Source organism: Polyergus mexicanus, unplaced genomic scaffold (genome assembly GCF_030449975.1).
Source record: "Polyergus mexicanus isolate NDT 795.1 unplaced genomic scaffold, iyPolMexi1.0 SCAF_1, whole genome shotgun sequence".
Lineage (NCBI taxonomy): Eukaryota > Metazoa > Arthropoda > Insecta > Hymenoptera > Formicidae > Polyergus > Polyergus mexicanus.
Window position 1 is genome coordinate 764,986 of NW_027223321.1, and position 15,510 is coordinate 780,495.

General features: G+C 29.1%; 2 protein-coding genes across 2 annotated transcripts; both read left to right on the forward strand.

Moving 5' to 3' along the window:
- Window positions 1-2,710: 2,710 nt before the first annotated feature.
- Jhbp16 (Juvenile hormone binding protein 16) lies at window positions 2,711-6,972 on the forward strand. Its single transcript, XM_070305960.1, has 4 exons — window positions 2,711-2,771; window positions 5,559-5,821; window positions 6,129-6,240; window positions 6,677-6,972. Exons 1-4 carry the CDS (start codon window positions 2,711-2,713, stop codon window positions 6,970-6,972), a joined length of 732 nt encoding a protein of 243 aa, XP_070162061.1.
- A 2,535-nt stretch (window positions 6,973-9,507) lies between these two features.
- On the forward strand, window positions 9,508-14,824 carry Jhbp2 (Juvenile hormone binding protein 2). The gene is made up of 4 exons (XM_070304375.1): window positions 9,508-9,794; window positions 11,267-11,554; window positions 13,092-13,241; window positions 13,920-14,824. Exons 1-4 carry the CDS (start codon window positions 9,626-9,628, stop codon window positions 14,069-14,071), a joined length of 759 nt encoding a protein of 252 aa, XP_070160476.1. The 5' UTR covers window positions 9,508-9,625; the 3' UTR covers window positions 14,072-14,824.
- The last annotated feature ends 686 nt before the right edge of the window (window positions 14,825-15,510 follow it).

Here is a 15,510-nt window from a genome sequence, read left to right on the forward strand (position 1 = left end):
TTTTGTTATGTATTATTTTAATCTACGATTGATAATCTACATATGGTATTTTTATTGTAGATAATTTTTATATAAGAAATTTGCTTGGCATACACTTATTTCTTTCATAAAAAGTATTTGTTAGAGAAAATTGCGAGAATTGTGTAAGTTAATTTTATTCATTCCTTTTATTTTGAAAAAATAAATAACATCAGATCTTCAATTAAATTTGCAAAACTGTGAAGTTTCGCGGGGCAAAATTATAATCTTGCATGCAATGTAAACAGCAAGTGTCTCTGATGAGCAATCATGTGTACATAATAGTATCTTTTTATAATGATGTAATAAGTCATTTGCATTCAACTACAATTAAGCTGTTTGCATTGTGCAATATAGAATCTGATGGAATATACACATATTCGATTAATGACAGTTTGTGACCATAAGTATTTATGACGCCAATAAAATTGTCTCTCTAATATTATCTTAATATTCCAATATTATAATATTAGAAAAATATTCAGTTTTATAATTATTGCCAAAAAAAAAGTTTGGTGTTAAATATATAATTTTAAAAATAAATTCTGTAAAAAAAATTTATTACAGCTTTTCTGCTTTTAATTTTTTACATTAATTTATTTTAAGCCCGTTGGACGAATTATACGAAATATCTCACTTATTCTTCAGTAATAATGTTTTGAGAAAATAAAAAGAAGAAGAAATGTGATAATCTTTTGAATTATGAATGTATGATCGATTATTTATGTCCAGAAGATCATTTACTCATTTACAGTACGTAACGAAAAAAGTTGAAATTTTTTACAAGAATTTTCAGTAAAATACGAATAATATTTAAATACAAATAATTGGTTTGGTATTAATGATTGGTATTAATAATGTATGTAATTAAAAAACGCATGTAATAGAATACAAAAAAATTTTTCATCATTTTAAACAAAAGAAATTTTTTCAATAAAGCAAAATAAAAATAACTTAATATTATAGAAAACCTTTTATATATTATATGCTTTAATTTTTTCTACAGTAATAATCTATTTAAGAGAATTTATTTTAGATTATATTTTTACATTATTTTTATCTAAAAATATATATTTTCTAATAGTGTAAATGATACTTTATACATATCACAAATATTTCACGAATTTCACCAAATTACATATTTCTTTCAGTATTGCAGTTATTTATTTAAGTCGAGAAAAATTAAAGAACTGCAATACTGAAAGAAATATGAAATTTGGGAAAATTCGTGAAATATTCGCATACTTGCATATATATGATTAACAAATATTATGTCTACATGAGAGAAATTTTCGATCAATTTAATAATAAGTACAACGACTTCTTGAGACAGGTATTCCTCTTCTTCGTCCTTTTATACTTTTCAAGGACAGTTATATTTGTTTCATATCAGGTTGAGCAGAAAGAACAGAACAGCATCAAACAAGTCTGTAACCGAGTCTCGCCAGGTTAGCATCTTCAACGTCTCTCTGTTCCTAGCGTTCAAAGTTTAGGTAAGAAAACAACGATACAGAATTAAAAATGTATATATTCAGATAATTTAATATTTAAATTGTGCGACCCAATTACCCAAAATTATATATTATTCGATTCAGGATATTCGGATAATCTGAATAATTCGTATTTTAATGTGTCAAGAGTTGAGATTATTCGAATTAAATTCCTTTATTCGGAGGTTTGACCTATTCATTAAATAAAATTAGATATAAAATTAATATTGCACATTATATATATATATATATATGTATATATGTCCCAAAATTTATTAAAATTATATAAATATCATGTATATAAAAGTGCAATTATAAAAATTTTGTGTTATTTTTGTAAGCTTCCTATATGCACACTTATATTAAAAATAAACATTTGTTCAAAACTTTTAGTGTGAAAAGAGCTCTTTTTGCAGCAAAAGATATAGTCGACAAAAAGTTGTCTGTCATTAATCTTTTTTTTATCAAACGACAAATTTCTGAAAATTAAATTTTTACTTTTTCTCATAATAAAGGTATTGATATTAATGTGCTTTTATTTTTATTATGTGATTATAAAATACATAAAGAGAGAGAGAAAGAGAGATAAACTCTTTTTTTCGTATCTGAAATTTTTCGTTATTTAAAATTTAATTTATGTTTACGCAAAATTAATTTAGAAAATAAATAAGATTCAATTTAATTACATCTTAATTGCGATATAAAATAAGATATTTAAATATATTGTAATATATGCATTGAAATGCTATATTATCATAGTCGCTATTGCTGTAACCATAATCTAATACAGCAATAATATGTTAGGTAATGTTGAAATGTTAGATAAGCCCTCACATAAGACTAGTTTTCTCTTTTTTAATGTTGGCGCGCAAGGGACTGGTCCAAATTCCAAAATTCGAAGTAAAGGGAGAACTTTTCATGGGAAGAAATTCTCACTCTCACTTGAAACCTGTTCATTTCTCCCCTTAACTCCGAGAAATTACATAATTACCAAAATTTTATAACATAGAGGCAGTTCGCTAACTCTTTTTCTCAGATGTATCGTGGACGGTGAAAGTACAAGGATCGCGCGCTCTTCGTCTATGTAGTATCTCAAGTGAACCGTTGTAAATATCAATAAGTATACAATAAGTGGTGATTTTTTTTTGCGTGCTTCAGGTTTATCAAACAAAAAAGGGAACGGAGAAAAAGAGGACGGAAAGATGTTAAGAACTCTCTTGATTGCGTTAGTATTGTACGTTTCGAGTACCGCTGTTGAATTCGGTGAGTACATTTTCGTTGATTTTAACTCTTGCCCGTGAAGGAATTTCAAAGTGATTTCTATGCTTGATATTGTCGAAGAAAATTTTGAAATTTATAATGAAATAATTTATAATAAATTTATAATTGACGTAAGATAAACAGTTTGAAATATTTGATATATATATTAGTCTCTCATAATATATTCTTCTGAAATTTTCTTCAGCTACCGAAACTTTCATAACCATTTATATATAATATACAGGGTGGCCCATGTAAAATGTTACAAGCTAATAACTCTGAAAATATTTGTCAAATCAAAAAATTGTTCATGAGAAAGTTTCATGTTTTCGGGGGGCCTTTCTAGCTACGTAAACATAAAATTGCCCCCGCTCCCTCTCTAAAGGCGGTGGAGAGTAACTTTAAAATTTTTAATGGAACCTTCATTTTTATTACATATTTTTACAGCTTATCTCGAGAGCTTTTCAAAACACTATAATAAAGTATTTTTTCATTAAGTACTTTTCGAGTTATTTTATATCTTAATCTGACATATTTTGATATAAAAAATAAAATATCTCGTAAAATATTTAGTTTTCGATAATCTTACCGTAATACTTTTATGTACAGAATAATGAGACAAATCAATTAGTGTAAAAAAGATTATTGTTTTTAAGAAAAAGTATGTAATTATTTACAATGTATTTTTTTAAACAATTATTTGTTTTTTTTCTTTATCTTACAAATCGATTAAAAAAAAAACATAAAATCGAATTGGTTTTAATCGTTGTCCCTTTTCCGCGAAACCGGTTTAAGTTGTGCGTATCGTGTTTTTATATTGTGTGTTTCGATTTAAATTTTACAAGAGGGATCAATAGTTATGTAAGTAATTTATCGCTTGCGAAAAATTTTATATCAATTTTCCTTGAAAGAATATACGAAGTTTTAATACGTTTATCTAGAATTTATATCATTACTCTGGAACATCATCGTGTCGAATAGAAACCTAACTTACAAATTTTGATATTAATATACAAATATCTTTTGATTTTTTTTTAAACTAAATTGATTATAAGCTAAAATCGTGAAAAGTTGAATTACATAAATTTTCTAGCCTCTCTAAATTCTTGGAGAAAGGAAGAAAGTCGAGAGGGAAGAAATCCTTTTCTTTTCTTTACTGTAAATGTGCACTCGTCATAAATCAGGAATAAGTGACATGACGCAGATGTAGTGTGTTGTGTTTTCTTGTTTATAAAAATACAAGAAAGGGATAAATAAAGCAATATTATTTAAAGCGACGATGTGTAGAATATGAAAAAATGATTAAGGAATAAGTCAAAGTGAAATAAAAAAAAGTCGTTCATTTACTGATATCTTACATAATCATATTATATCGTAATAAGGAAATACAGCATTGTGCTATCAAGTGCAAGATATACAAAATAGGAATGCTTGGAAGTGAAAGTAACATTATTTGCGATTGCACATGGGCATTCAATGTTAATTGAACGTATTTTTGCAATAACCCGTAAACATCGCATATACTTGTTAATTTGATTTAAGTCATTACGAATATATCATACAATTTAAATTTAGCATTACTTCTCATTTTTTCTCCGCTTTACATATGATTACTTAGGCGAAAATAAAAAATTTTCAAGATATACAACAAAAAAGTAAAGCAAATTAAAAATATTATGTTTATATAATTTATAATAGAAATTTTATATTATTATTAATTTTAACGAAATGTTTAACTCATATAATATTAAATTATATTATATTAATATATTGAAATTGTCATTATTTTTAATAACAATTTTTGTTTTCAGGAATAAAATTATTATTTCTCATGGAATAAACAAATGTTTATCTTCTTAGCATATATTTTTTCAATATTTTACAAAGATTAACTTACCCCCGATCAAATTATAATATTTTGCAAGGAATAAAAAACTTTTTAATATTTCTTACATATGTTCTTATGTATTCTGTAAAAACTAATTCATGAATATACAATGATATCTATACGATATTATAATATAGGAAAGAAAGTAGGGTAAAACCGGGTACTCTGTTGGATTTGTCTTCCTACAAAAAATCTGAAAGTAAAAAAAAAATTTTGCCGACCGTTGATAGTCTTTAGTGAACCCTAAACTATGAGAAAATAAGGCTAGTCGCTGGAAAAAAAAATTTTCGGTTACAAAGAATAACAAGATTTTGTGGAGAAGTCAGAGTATCCGATTTTGTCCTACCGATAAGGTCAAACCGGGTACCCATTTGAAAATATGCAGAACATCGTGTAATTACAAAATCTAGATTTATTTTAATCAAGATACAATATAAAGATGTATTCTATTGACAAAAATCGCAAATAAGGATATCCTCTTGTTCGACATTGCTGCAGGACTTTCTTATTTAACTTTTTAACTTTAGGGGTCTCGAAAAGGGATCTTTTTTCTTAGCGGTTTCTTTTTACGAGCGTTAGTTTTCGTTTCCAACTGCTTTTTGTAGAGACACAAAGACAAGATAACAATATTTTTCCTCTTTTCATTATATGAAATGTGTAAATACCTGGTTTTACCTCAACACAGGAAAAGTAACAAATACGGCGGTTGTATAATCCGGCGTTAATAATTTATTACGAAAAAAAACAGGTCTCACCCGGCTACCCGGTTTTACCCAACTTTCCCATACATGGAATATGTATATTAAAGTCGTTAATATTCGCAACAGTTTTCTTAAAATCGATAGTTTTTTAAATTTGCAATGATATTTATGCGCTAAGACAATGATTATGTGCGTTTTTAGAGAACAATTTTAAAAACTGTCATCCTGACAAGTTGGGTTTTGATGCCTGCGTGCGAGAAGGATTAAATACGATCCGGCCTTATTTCAAAACCGGTCTGCCGAAATATAATGTGCTTCCGTTCGATCCATTTTTTGCCAAAGAAATAACTGCCACGAGGGGAGTTTCAAATTTCGGTTTTACTTTAACTCTTCGAAACGTCACTGAAACCGGATGGTCCATCAGTAAAGTAACAAAATTCATCTCCGAATTGAGAAATTACAAGGTATATGCGCTATACGCATTGTGTAATTAAGCTTGATATAATATATAATTTTAGCATCAACACACAAATATCGTGTTATAATTTTTTTTTTAAGACACATTTTGATCTATTATCTTTCTATGTATCTTATACTTTACGATACTTTACTTAAAGATAAGGATATATATTTATTCGGAATCGTAATTGGCATTATTATTAACGTTCTATTTTGTATATATTTATTTTCATTGGAGAAGAAAATTTAAACAAAAACGATAACGTGATGTGAGTAACAAAACAATTAATTTTTAAATATTGTATTAATTAGATTGTGTACACACAAAGCTTCCCGAAAAAAATGCTGAATGGCAATTACGAATTTAAAGGTGCATTATTCAGTTCCACTATGACAAACAAAGGAAAATTCACGCTCGCCTTGTGTAAGTGTTATTAATAAATTTATTTCGTATGCGCGAAAGTTTCTATATAAGATTTTACAAAAAATATCACTAATTATAAGTTTCGAGAATTTTTCGAACAATTTTAACCATTTATGTGAAAGTGCGAATATTCATTTAAAAGATTGACTAGAAAGTCGTCTTCTGATCTTTCACTGTAGCCATATTTGGTCTAGTATCTAGTATTGTCTGTAATCATGTTTTATCTAGTACTATTTTGAGCACGATTAAAGGCATGCAAGAAAACTACTCTATTTTGATGCAAGAAAAATGATCATTCGCAATTTTTACTTTCAATACCGTGTGATTATGGCCGCGTTATAGGATTAGAAGAGAGATACATAATCATAAAATAATCTTGAAATATATATTTGCAAGTTTTCAATTTTATGATATGGTATTCTTTCTCACTTCGCAGACGATCTAATACAAACGACCACGGTGACTAAATTACCGGGACAGAAAGTGCGGGCTCAAATGGACGTTGAGAGCATCAGAGATCTAGAACTTCACGTTACAAATCTTCTATTTGGCAAGAAATATCTCGAAAATATCCTCGATAAGATAATCAACAATACTTGGCAACCGAGTTTCGTGATAACGAGACATTTAATCAACGAACTTGTCTCATCCGCCTTTACGGAAATCTTCGATAATTCTTTCCGCAATTTTCCCTTCGAGCAGATTTTCAAATCGAACCAATCCATAAGTTAAATCAATCACATCATTCAAATGAGCTAAGATTAAAGGAATAAAAACGCGTATCTTTTAATTAATAAATCAATTAAACAGTGGTAATTAATAATTAATTAATTAATAATCTAATAAAGTATATTTGTCGATTCGACATTTGAACAATGTTAAATCGCTGTTAAAAAGCGAAACCCATAGATTTCAACCCATACATTTTGTTGTGAAAGTTTTTCTATTTATTTCGCGCATTGTATTTTCGTGAAATCTTGTGCTGTTTTCCTTATATTTACATAATCGTATGTTTTCACTATGTAAAAATTATTCAGCCTAATAGAATGTAAGTATATGTGAGACAAATATATGATTCCTTTTTTTTTATATATATATATATACGACCTTTACATATTCGACTATCGAGTAATTTTAGATATTTATTATCGAAATTAACGCCATTAATATAATTAGTCTTCCTCGTCGAGCGCTATGCAGAATGCTAAGCGTTTTGATCAGAGAATGCTTTTTTTCTGAATACCTGCTTACCTTGAGAAACCAGTGTTATTGACCGCGCATTCTCATGGAACATGGGAACATCGTATCATAGCGCAATATCGAGTCAGAGAACATTGATATGCGCGATTTATGATTCCAATATTAGCAGAAAGTGATAACATTAATTTTAACCGGTGTGTAGGCGAGTTTTTATATTTATGTCGAGTAGCTATATGTCCTCGACCCTCACAATCAGATAGTCTCACGATTTAATAAATATGCAACATAAACGTAACATCTTATCGTAAACTACGGAACCTTCCTTTTTTCTATACATCCATAAATGTAAAAAAAAAAAATCCATATTATTAGTAAAAGAAATTTTAAAAATTATTTTAATCAAGTTACAAGTTTCTTTTTTTTTTTTTTTAAATGCACACAAATTAATTTGAATTTATATTAAAAAGTAAAAAAGTTACACATAAATTAAAATATAAGACAGATTTACACGTACACAGAAGAGATTTACACCTACTCGCATACTAAGATTAAGAAAGTGTAATAATAAATGTAAATTGTGCGCGACAAGTAATCTCTACACCAGTGATTAATGAAAAATTAAACTTACGAGTTTTTTCTTCCAACCAAAATTGTTTGTGTGACTGGCATTTAATAAATAGAATTCTAAAAATTCTTTTATTTTCGTAATATTGTCATTTGAAAATTAATGAAAGTACATTATGCAGAATTACATCGGCAATTTACGTCTCCCAATTTCGTTTTTTCCTCACGTCTAAATGCAGGAAATCCGACCGGCATCGATCTTCCGCGAACATGTGTGCGCGAGCAAATCAGAAACTCAAAACGTGACTCAAAACGTACGTGACCGAAGCGATTAACGGTGTTTAACATTCTCATACTCCTCTTTCGGCTGTTCTATGACGTCCACTCTGTCCGCTCAACCAGACGCTTTCCATCGTCCATATTCAACGCACATTTTAATTATCGATTATCAATATTGCAACTTACGATGACCCATTCCACTTTTATCATTCGACTTATAAATTCACGGACTTAATCTTTGAATTGTTTACGTATTTAAATCGCACAATTTAATTGATCAATCATAACGGATCGTACTCGATTTAATGCACGCTATGCACTCGTATCACCTAATTATTCGATTCGCTAATTATTAGAAGTGGAGAAAACCGCTTTTTTCGCTGCCCTTTCCAATCATTAAGCGCGGACCACTTTAATGTTTCTAGAAAAGAAAAAGAAAGTTAAACAAACACCGGCAATCATCGGGAAAGTAAGCGCCGATTCCTTAAATTAATCAATATGTTTCTTCGTCTCCTCTTCGGAATATCTCCAACGATAAATTCTCCATCAGTGAGATAGAATGGGCTCGTTAAAACATTTCAAGAGCGCGTTGTTTGCCACGGTTAATTTAAAGTTAGCATGTTAATAAAAGTTACAAAGAACCTTCTGTGAAATTTGCGTCGTTTCCTTTACCTTTTGCACTTAGGAAAGTTTGTGCGACAAAACTTATTCGCGTCAATGATTTAACCTACTCTACGTCGAATTTAAAATTGATTTAGATGAAATTCATTTATTTAGATCAAAATAAGAAATTTCGAATTATAATTTTGCAAAAATCGAAATATACAATTAATAAGATGGTGAAATAATAAGAGAATAAAAAAAAAACTCTTACATATATACTATATAATTGTAAAAAGAAATAAAAATATTTTTCTCTCATAATTTTCATTGAAGATTTACAGGAACTTGGGGCCCCTTTTTCCTTCTCGTTCTTACAGATATATATCCACATTTTTTTAGTATTTTTCAATTCATTTTCCATCCATACATTATATAGGCAGAAGAAACATCAATGAGTCCACAAATTGGCTCGGTGCCCTGTTCGGGTATCGTTGCGGCTCGTGTCTCTTCTTCTTCTTCTTCTTCTTCGTTCTCCTCGGGGTCGGCATAGCGGGGGCAATGTCAAGGTAGCCTATAAGTCTTGGCGCATCCCTGCCAGCCGATCATTCTTCGTCGAGACATCCGGTCGGTTCGTGCAGTTCACTGGCAGACTGACAAGATCTGATCATAACGGAAAAGAATTAGAGAGGAAAAGAAAGAAGAAATCATTATCATCATCTTCGGTTTGTTGGACGAAGAGATGAGAGGAGTTGTACTATTGTGTTACGCGTGCTCACTACTGATCAGCGTCCAGGCCTTCGGCAAATACCGAGGTCTCGAATTTTTGGAAACATGTTCCAGGCACGATCCAAAACTAGAGGCATGTCTGGCGAAGACGGCCAACGTATTAGTCGAACACTTCAGACAAGGTGAGATGTCAAGACCATATCACGCAATTTTTATTTCAACATCTTGAAAGTTTCTTTGAAATAATTTAATTTTCCATACAACTCCACGTGGCATGAGTACTGTTTTTTTTTTTTTTTTTTTTTTTTTTTTTTTTTAAGGATATTAGTGATGTACTCTATATATATAAAGAGATTTAATTCTTAACTTGAATAAAATCTCAGACACATATATATTAAAACTGTATGGCGAAATAAAAAATTTTTTATTTTTTTATTATATTCGCGCATTATTGTAATTAATAAATCGTACGATATGTCGAAGATCAATGAAAAGGCTAAAGCGTAAAGTTGATGTACATCAGCTGATCTGTGGTTTATCGAGTTTTATCGTTCGCGAATTTCACTATTTTTAATCTTTCGATTCTATCTTATCAAGAATGTTGATAATTCGAGATAATTTTGCAATCTTATTATTATTACGTTCAATATTTTTTTTCCAATAGGTATAGTTTGAAATGCTAAATCCATTAAAGGCACATAATAATATACGAAAATAACATTTCTATTACTTACAATTCTGCACGGTAGAAGTAATTTAATTAATAGTTTTGATTAATAGTTTTCTTTTTTAGTAAATAAAGAAAAAAGGTATGGAAATTTTTATAATTATAAAAATTATACTAAAATCGAGAAAGCAAGATTAAATCAATATTTTAACATGTTCTGGCATATTTTGAAGTATTCTACAATTTTTTATTGACTTTGTTAAATTTTTAAGATATAATGCTAATTTGTGATATTATTTAATATCGTGTGATTAATGTAAAAATAATAAATTTGAAGTATATTTAACAATTGTAACGCATTTCTATTTCCTTTGTTATGAATTTTGAGAAAATAATTTTTATACGCTGCAGAGAGAATGACTTATTCTTTAGAATAAATATATGATAATAACACAAATAATTTGTAAATAAACTGAAAGTCGAAAGCTTGAGAAACAGACCGGTTTTATAATCGTGGTTTTGTTAGCCACGTTTAACCGAAGCAGGTTATAACGGTGTATTCGAATGGTCACCCAGTGTCCTACATTCCAGTCATTTCCAACACTTGGAGAGTAATAGCTTTCTTCGAACAGTGAACGAAAAGTAATTTCAAAAAAGTCATTTTTAATAATCGTGAACTTTTTTTAAGCGAATTACAAAGAATTATAATTAATGAAAAATAAAATTTTTGTCGCAATCTATAATACGTCTGTCAATTGTATAATACAATGAAATATTATTTATTTACTTTAATCAGAGATTGTTTCAATTGTAATAGTTTTTATTAAGTTTAATAATAATAATTGAAAGAGTGCGCATCTTCATGAAACTTTTGAAAAATGAAAATTCTGTCAAAATTTATTTTGCGAAGAGAAGTCTATAATCTCTCTTTCTCTTTTATACGGCAAAGCATATTACTCTGTTCTAATTAATGTTGCAACACTGCAGGTCTACCGGAATTGGGTTATCCTGAAGTGGAACCCATTATTTTGGATGAATTGCATATCGCGCTCGGCGGCGGCCCGAATGGTTATAGAGCGCAATTCAAAAATATTTCCGCGAGAGGAGTTTCTGCCCTGAGAATAAATGGTCTCAGAACAAGACTGAGCGACGACGAGGTGCAGTTGCAACTTGCTTTAAGCATACCAAAAATAAGAGCCGCCGCCAGATATCGGTCCAGCGGAACTTTAATCTTGGTGCAAGCCTCTGGTGCAGGCGATTACTGGGGCGAGTATGGTAAGCTGAAACAATACAATTAATTATTAGCAATGTGATTCAGCAGCGAATATTGTACGTTGTATCCGTTATACGGCCGTACCTGTTATTGTTCTAAAATATATATGCAAAGTTGAAAAATTTTTTTCTCTCTTAAAAAATATCCCGATTACAATTTTTGCATTAAATATTCAACATATTTATGTATCAATTTAACATATCGCTGTTGTGTTAATTGAATTCAAATTAATTTAAATTGAACTTAAATTATTAAAACAATTGAAGAAAAAAGGTGTAAAAGTAACACAATGCGCACATATTTTTAATTTTATACAATTAGTGACAGGATTTATCTGTTAAAATTTATAGAAAAAAATGTTGGTTTTATTCTGCAATAAGAGTGAGAGTAGCTACAAACTATCGGTAAAATTTTTTCTAAGTTAATGTAAGTTATTATTAAAAATATGCTGATTTTACACAAAATTTATTTCAAATTATTATGATGTTTGCATTCATTTTGTCTTGAAATATTAACATAATATTAATGTCATTACTTAATAAATTTCATATCCATATTATGTTACATTAACGTAAAAATTTTTGTAGACCGTTTGGGACATGCGATATACATATGTTAAATTTAGCTAAATTTTGCAACTATGTATTATTATTATCGCGGCTCGTAAAAAAAATATGAGATTTATTAATCATTAGCAGCAGTTGTAGTATTTGCGAAATGAATTTTGTTTACCGAATGAAATGCCACTGGTACATGTGCGCGAGTAACTTTCACCATGTACATTTATGATTAATAAACATCATTTGTCGCTATTTCGTAGTATTAAATATTCGTAATTGAAGGTAAAACTAAATTATATACACGAATATACGAACAACTTTGAGTGTTTGTTACATAAATATAACAAGTAATTAAGGTTTCAAATTAATTGGGAATTACTTATATATGAGAATCTATGCCACGTGAGTGCCAGCTATAACCGATCTCTAATACAATATTAAACTCCTTGTGAATAGCAACACGATTTACCAGCATGCTTCAAGAAATATTTACGTATATGAGAAGAATTGTACGAGAAATAGCTCTTCTGAAGTAACTTATCGCTATTCGCGCTTATCTGTGGACAACCCGCGATACGAATATTTCGTGTCTCCTTTATGATATTTATATAATTCCGAGAGCGAGAGAATCGTGTAAAAAATATTTATTTAAATATAGCTCACGAGATACTAATGGGGTTTTGTTATACAGTGAGAATAATATTTTGTTACTGTTATGTATGAAAAAATGATTAACAATATATCAATTCTCTTAACATCAATTTATACGAATAATCATTTATACGGATAATTGATACAAAAAGGAAAATTAATATTTGCATTTATTCAATTATTTTAAACGAATTGTTATAATATTAACAATACTGCGGTTTTTATTTTTAAAAATATAAGATTTCTACGCTTGCTATTTATGCGATCTCAACGAATATGGTATTCATTCTGTTATCTTCCACAATTTCAAGATTTTTATCGTTTGCAGAGGGTGTTAAGGCCAAGGTTTTCATCAGGGCAAAACCGTTTTTCGTTGAGGGTCGTCGTTATCTTAGGTTGCAGCAACTGAAAATGGACTTTAGCGTGCAAAATATCAAGATGGGAGTCGAAAACGTGCGCGATACCAATAGCATATTGCGTAAGTTGCAAATTTTTTTTTTGTTTTTTTTGTTAAGTCTCAGATTATTTCAGAGAATCGAATAAAAATCGTGACAATTCTAATAATACAATAATAGTGCGACAATAAAATAATAATATAAAAAGTAAGATGAAAAATCTTTGAAGAATTTGGTTATTAAAAAATTCAGGCGAAAAAGAGAGATTAAAGAATACAAGCGAAAAATGTATTTTAAATAAGTATTCATACAAAAAAGAAATTGATTTGCTTTATCGATTGAAAACTGAAAAATCTACATGATAAAAACTATGTTTAATATGGGCTATCCTTTATACATAATTGAGCATGTTTAAACCTTTATTTTAAATTATTTTTAATTCTTGCAAAATAAATTATGGAGTTTTTAATCTGAAACGTAAGAAAAATTCTGCAAATATAATTTGAAAGTTTTAATATAGAAACTGTACTAGCGTATAAATATCAAAGCAATTCTAATAGATAAATATAAATCTGATAAATATTGTATGAGAGAGAAATACTTCAAGTTTATTATCGGGAATAATATTAAGATAAGAAATAGCAAGTAATTAATCAGACAAATCAGTTCTGTTTGTACCATTATTTCCATTACATATCTTTATTTATATATAAATTCGTATCGATCGAATTTTGTTGCCAAACATTGCTTACTTTTTATAGTGGCGGCGTTGAATCTCTTCATCAATACCAACAGCCAGGAGCTCCTGAAAGAAATGAAGCCGGATCTAAGGAGGAAGTTGGTGCAGGTGATGTCGACTTTTGTGGAGAAACTTTTCGCTCAAGTGCCATATGACGCCTGGATCGCGGATTAAACGATCGGCGGATAATTGCTGAAAGCAAAAATTGTCACCGCGTGATCGGTGCACTTTTAAACCGCGAGGTGAGGTTCCCAGCAAAGAGAAAAAAACATTCCCCCTTCGTGGAAGTCGTGCGATTTCGCGACATAACGAAGAGATCTCTTTAATAAAAATTACAACAGAAATACCGGATGACGAATGCGTCACGCGAGAAGTAATGATTATTCTTAGATAATATGTCTGTGAAAAAAGTAAGACGTATGACGACTAGCGCTCTTTCTCTAATCTCACACGAACTGCTCGTAGAGCATCTGGTTTAGAGTATTATACATTATATATACACGATACAGGGTATTTTATAAGATCCGCGCGTCTCTCTCGAGCGAATATTCTCGAAAATACTGAATCTGATGTTTTCCTCGTAAAAGCGTTATCCCAGCACAATTATGGAGATATTCGCACAGAAAATCAAAGTAAGTTTAAATTTCAAACATACGCGCATACATAATTTATTTCATCTTTGTTTTATCAGCGATGTTGAACTGAATCAACGATTAATCACTCGGAATGTTTTGCATCATAGCATTATTGCATAAGCAGCGGCCTGTTTAAATTATTAGAATGTATATATATATATATATATATATATATATATATATATATATATATATATATATTTCTATACATATCCTTTCATTATAATTTTAAGCATAATATATACATACGCAACTTTAATCAGAATAAATAAGATTTGCTGAAAAAAAATTATAATTACCGATATATACATATATGTTTTACGTACATATATTTTATTAATCTTCTTCTTTAAATAATATTAAATATTTTAATAATATGAAAAAAGGAAATTGTAATATTTGTTATTTATTAAAATAATATTGAGTGTTTAGTCAAGTTTTTATTTTAAAATAAACTATAGCATTTTAATCTTTACACATTTTAGTCTCTACTCTTTTTATTTCTAAGTCTTATTTTATAGATAGTTCTATAATAAATTGTTGAAATTTTAATATTATTTAAAAATAATTTCAATGCGTAACTATTAGATTATATAATTATTCGTTCAGAAATTTAATAGTAGACGGAATTACCGAAATCGAATTTGCAACAACGCATGGTAGCTATTATTCTATAAAAAACCCGCTGTAATTCGAGCAGAGATAATTGAATACGAATACGTAATTCGCAATTCGGCGATGCGTTTTTCCACTTTACTTTGCAAAATTGCATCATGTAAATTCCATATGCATGATTGTTATTTCGCTCGGGACTCGTGACAATAATATGATAAACATCAACGACGAAAGAGAAAAATAGAATAATTTTCAGCATTGTATATGTAAATTATTATTTTTTAAATTAAGATAAACTAAAGTCCATAAATAATTATGAAATAAATATTGAATAACCAGTTTCAATAAGCAATAAAAAGCAAG

What these genes read in the sequence shown, in the direction of transcription:
- Jhbp16 (XM_070305960.1), top strand. Translation starts at nt 2,711, where the DNA reads ATGTTAAGAACTCTCTTGATTGCGTTAGTATTGTACGTTTCGAGTACC. An exon ending in CCGAATTGAGAAATTACAAG is followed by an intron (nt 5,822 to 6,128) that starts GTATATGCGCTA and finishes TGTATTAATTAG; the next exon opens with ATTGTGTACACACAAAGCTT. An exon ending in AAAATTCACGCTCGCCTTGT is followed by an intron (nt 6,241 to 6,676) that starts GTAAGTGTTATT and finishes CTCACTTCGCAG; the next exon opens with ACGATCTAATACAAACGACC.
- Jhbp2 (XM_070304375.1), top strand. Translation starts at nt 9,626, where the DNA reads ATGAGAGGAGTTGTACTATTGTGTTACGCGTGCTCACTACTGATCAGC. An exon ending in AGTCGAACACTTCAGACAAG is followed by an intron (nt 9,795 to 11,266) that starts GTGAGATGTCAA and finishes GCAACACTGCAG; the next exon opens with GTCTACCGGAATTGGGTTAT. An exon ending in CGATACCAATAGCATATTGC is followed by an intron (nt 13,242 to 13,919) that starts GTAAGTTGCAAA and finishes TACTTTTTATAG; the next exon opens with TGGCGGCGTTGAATCTCTTC.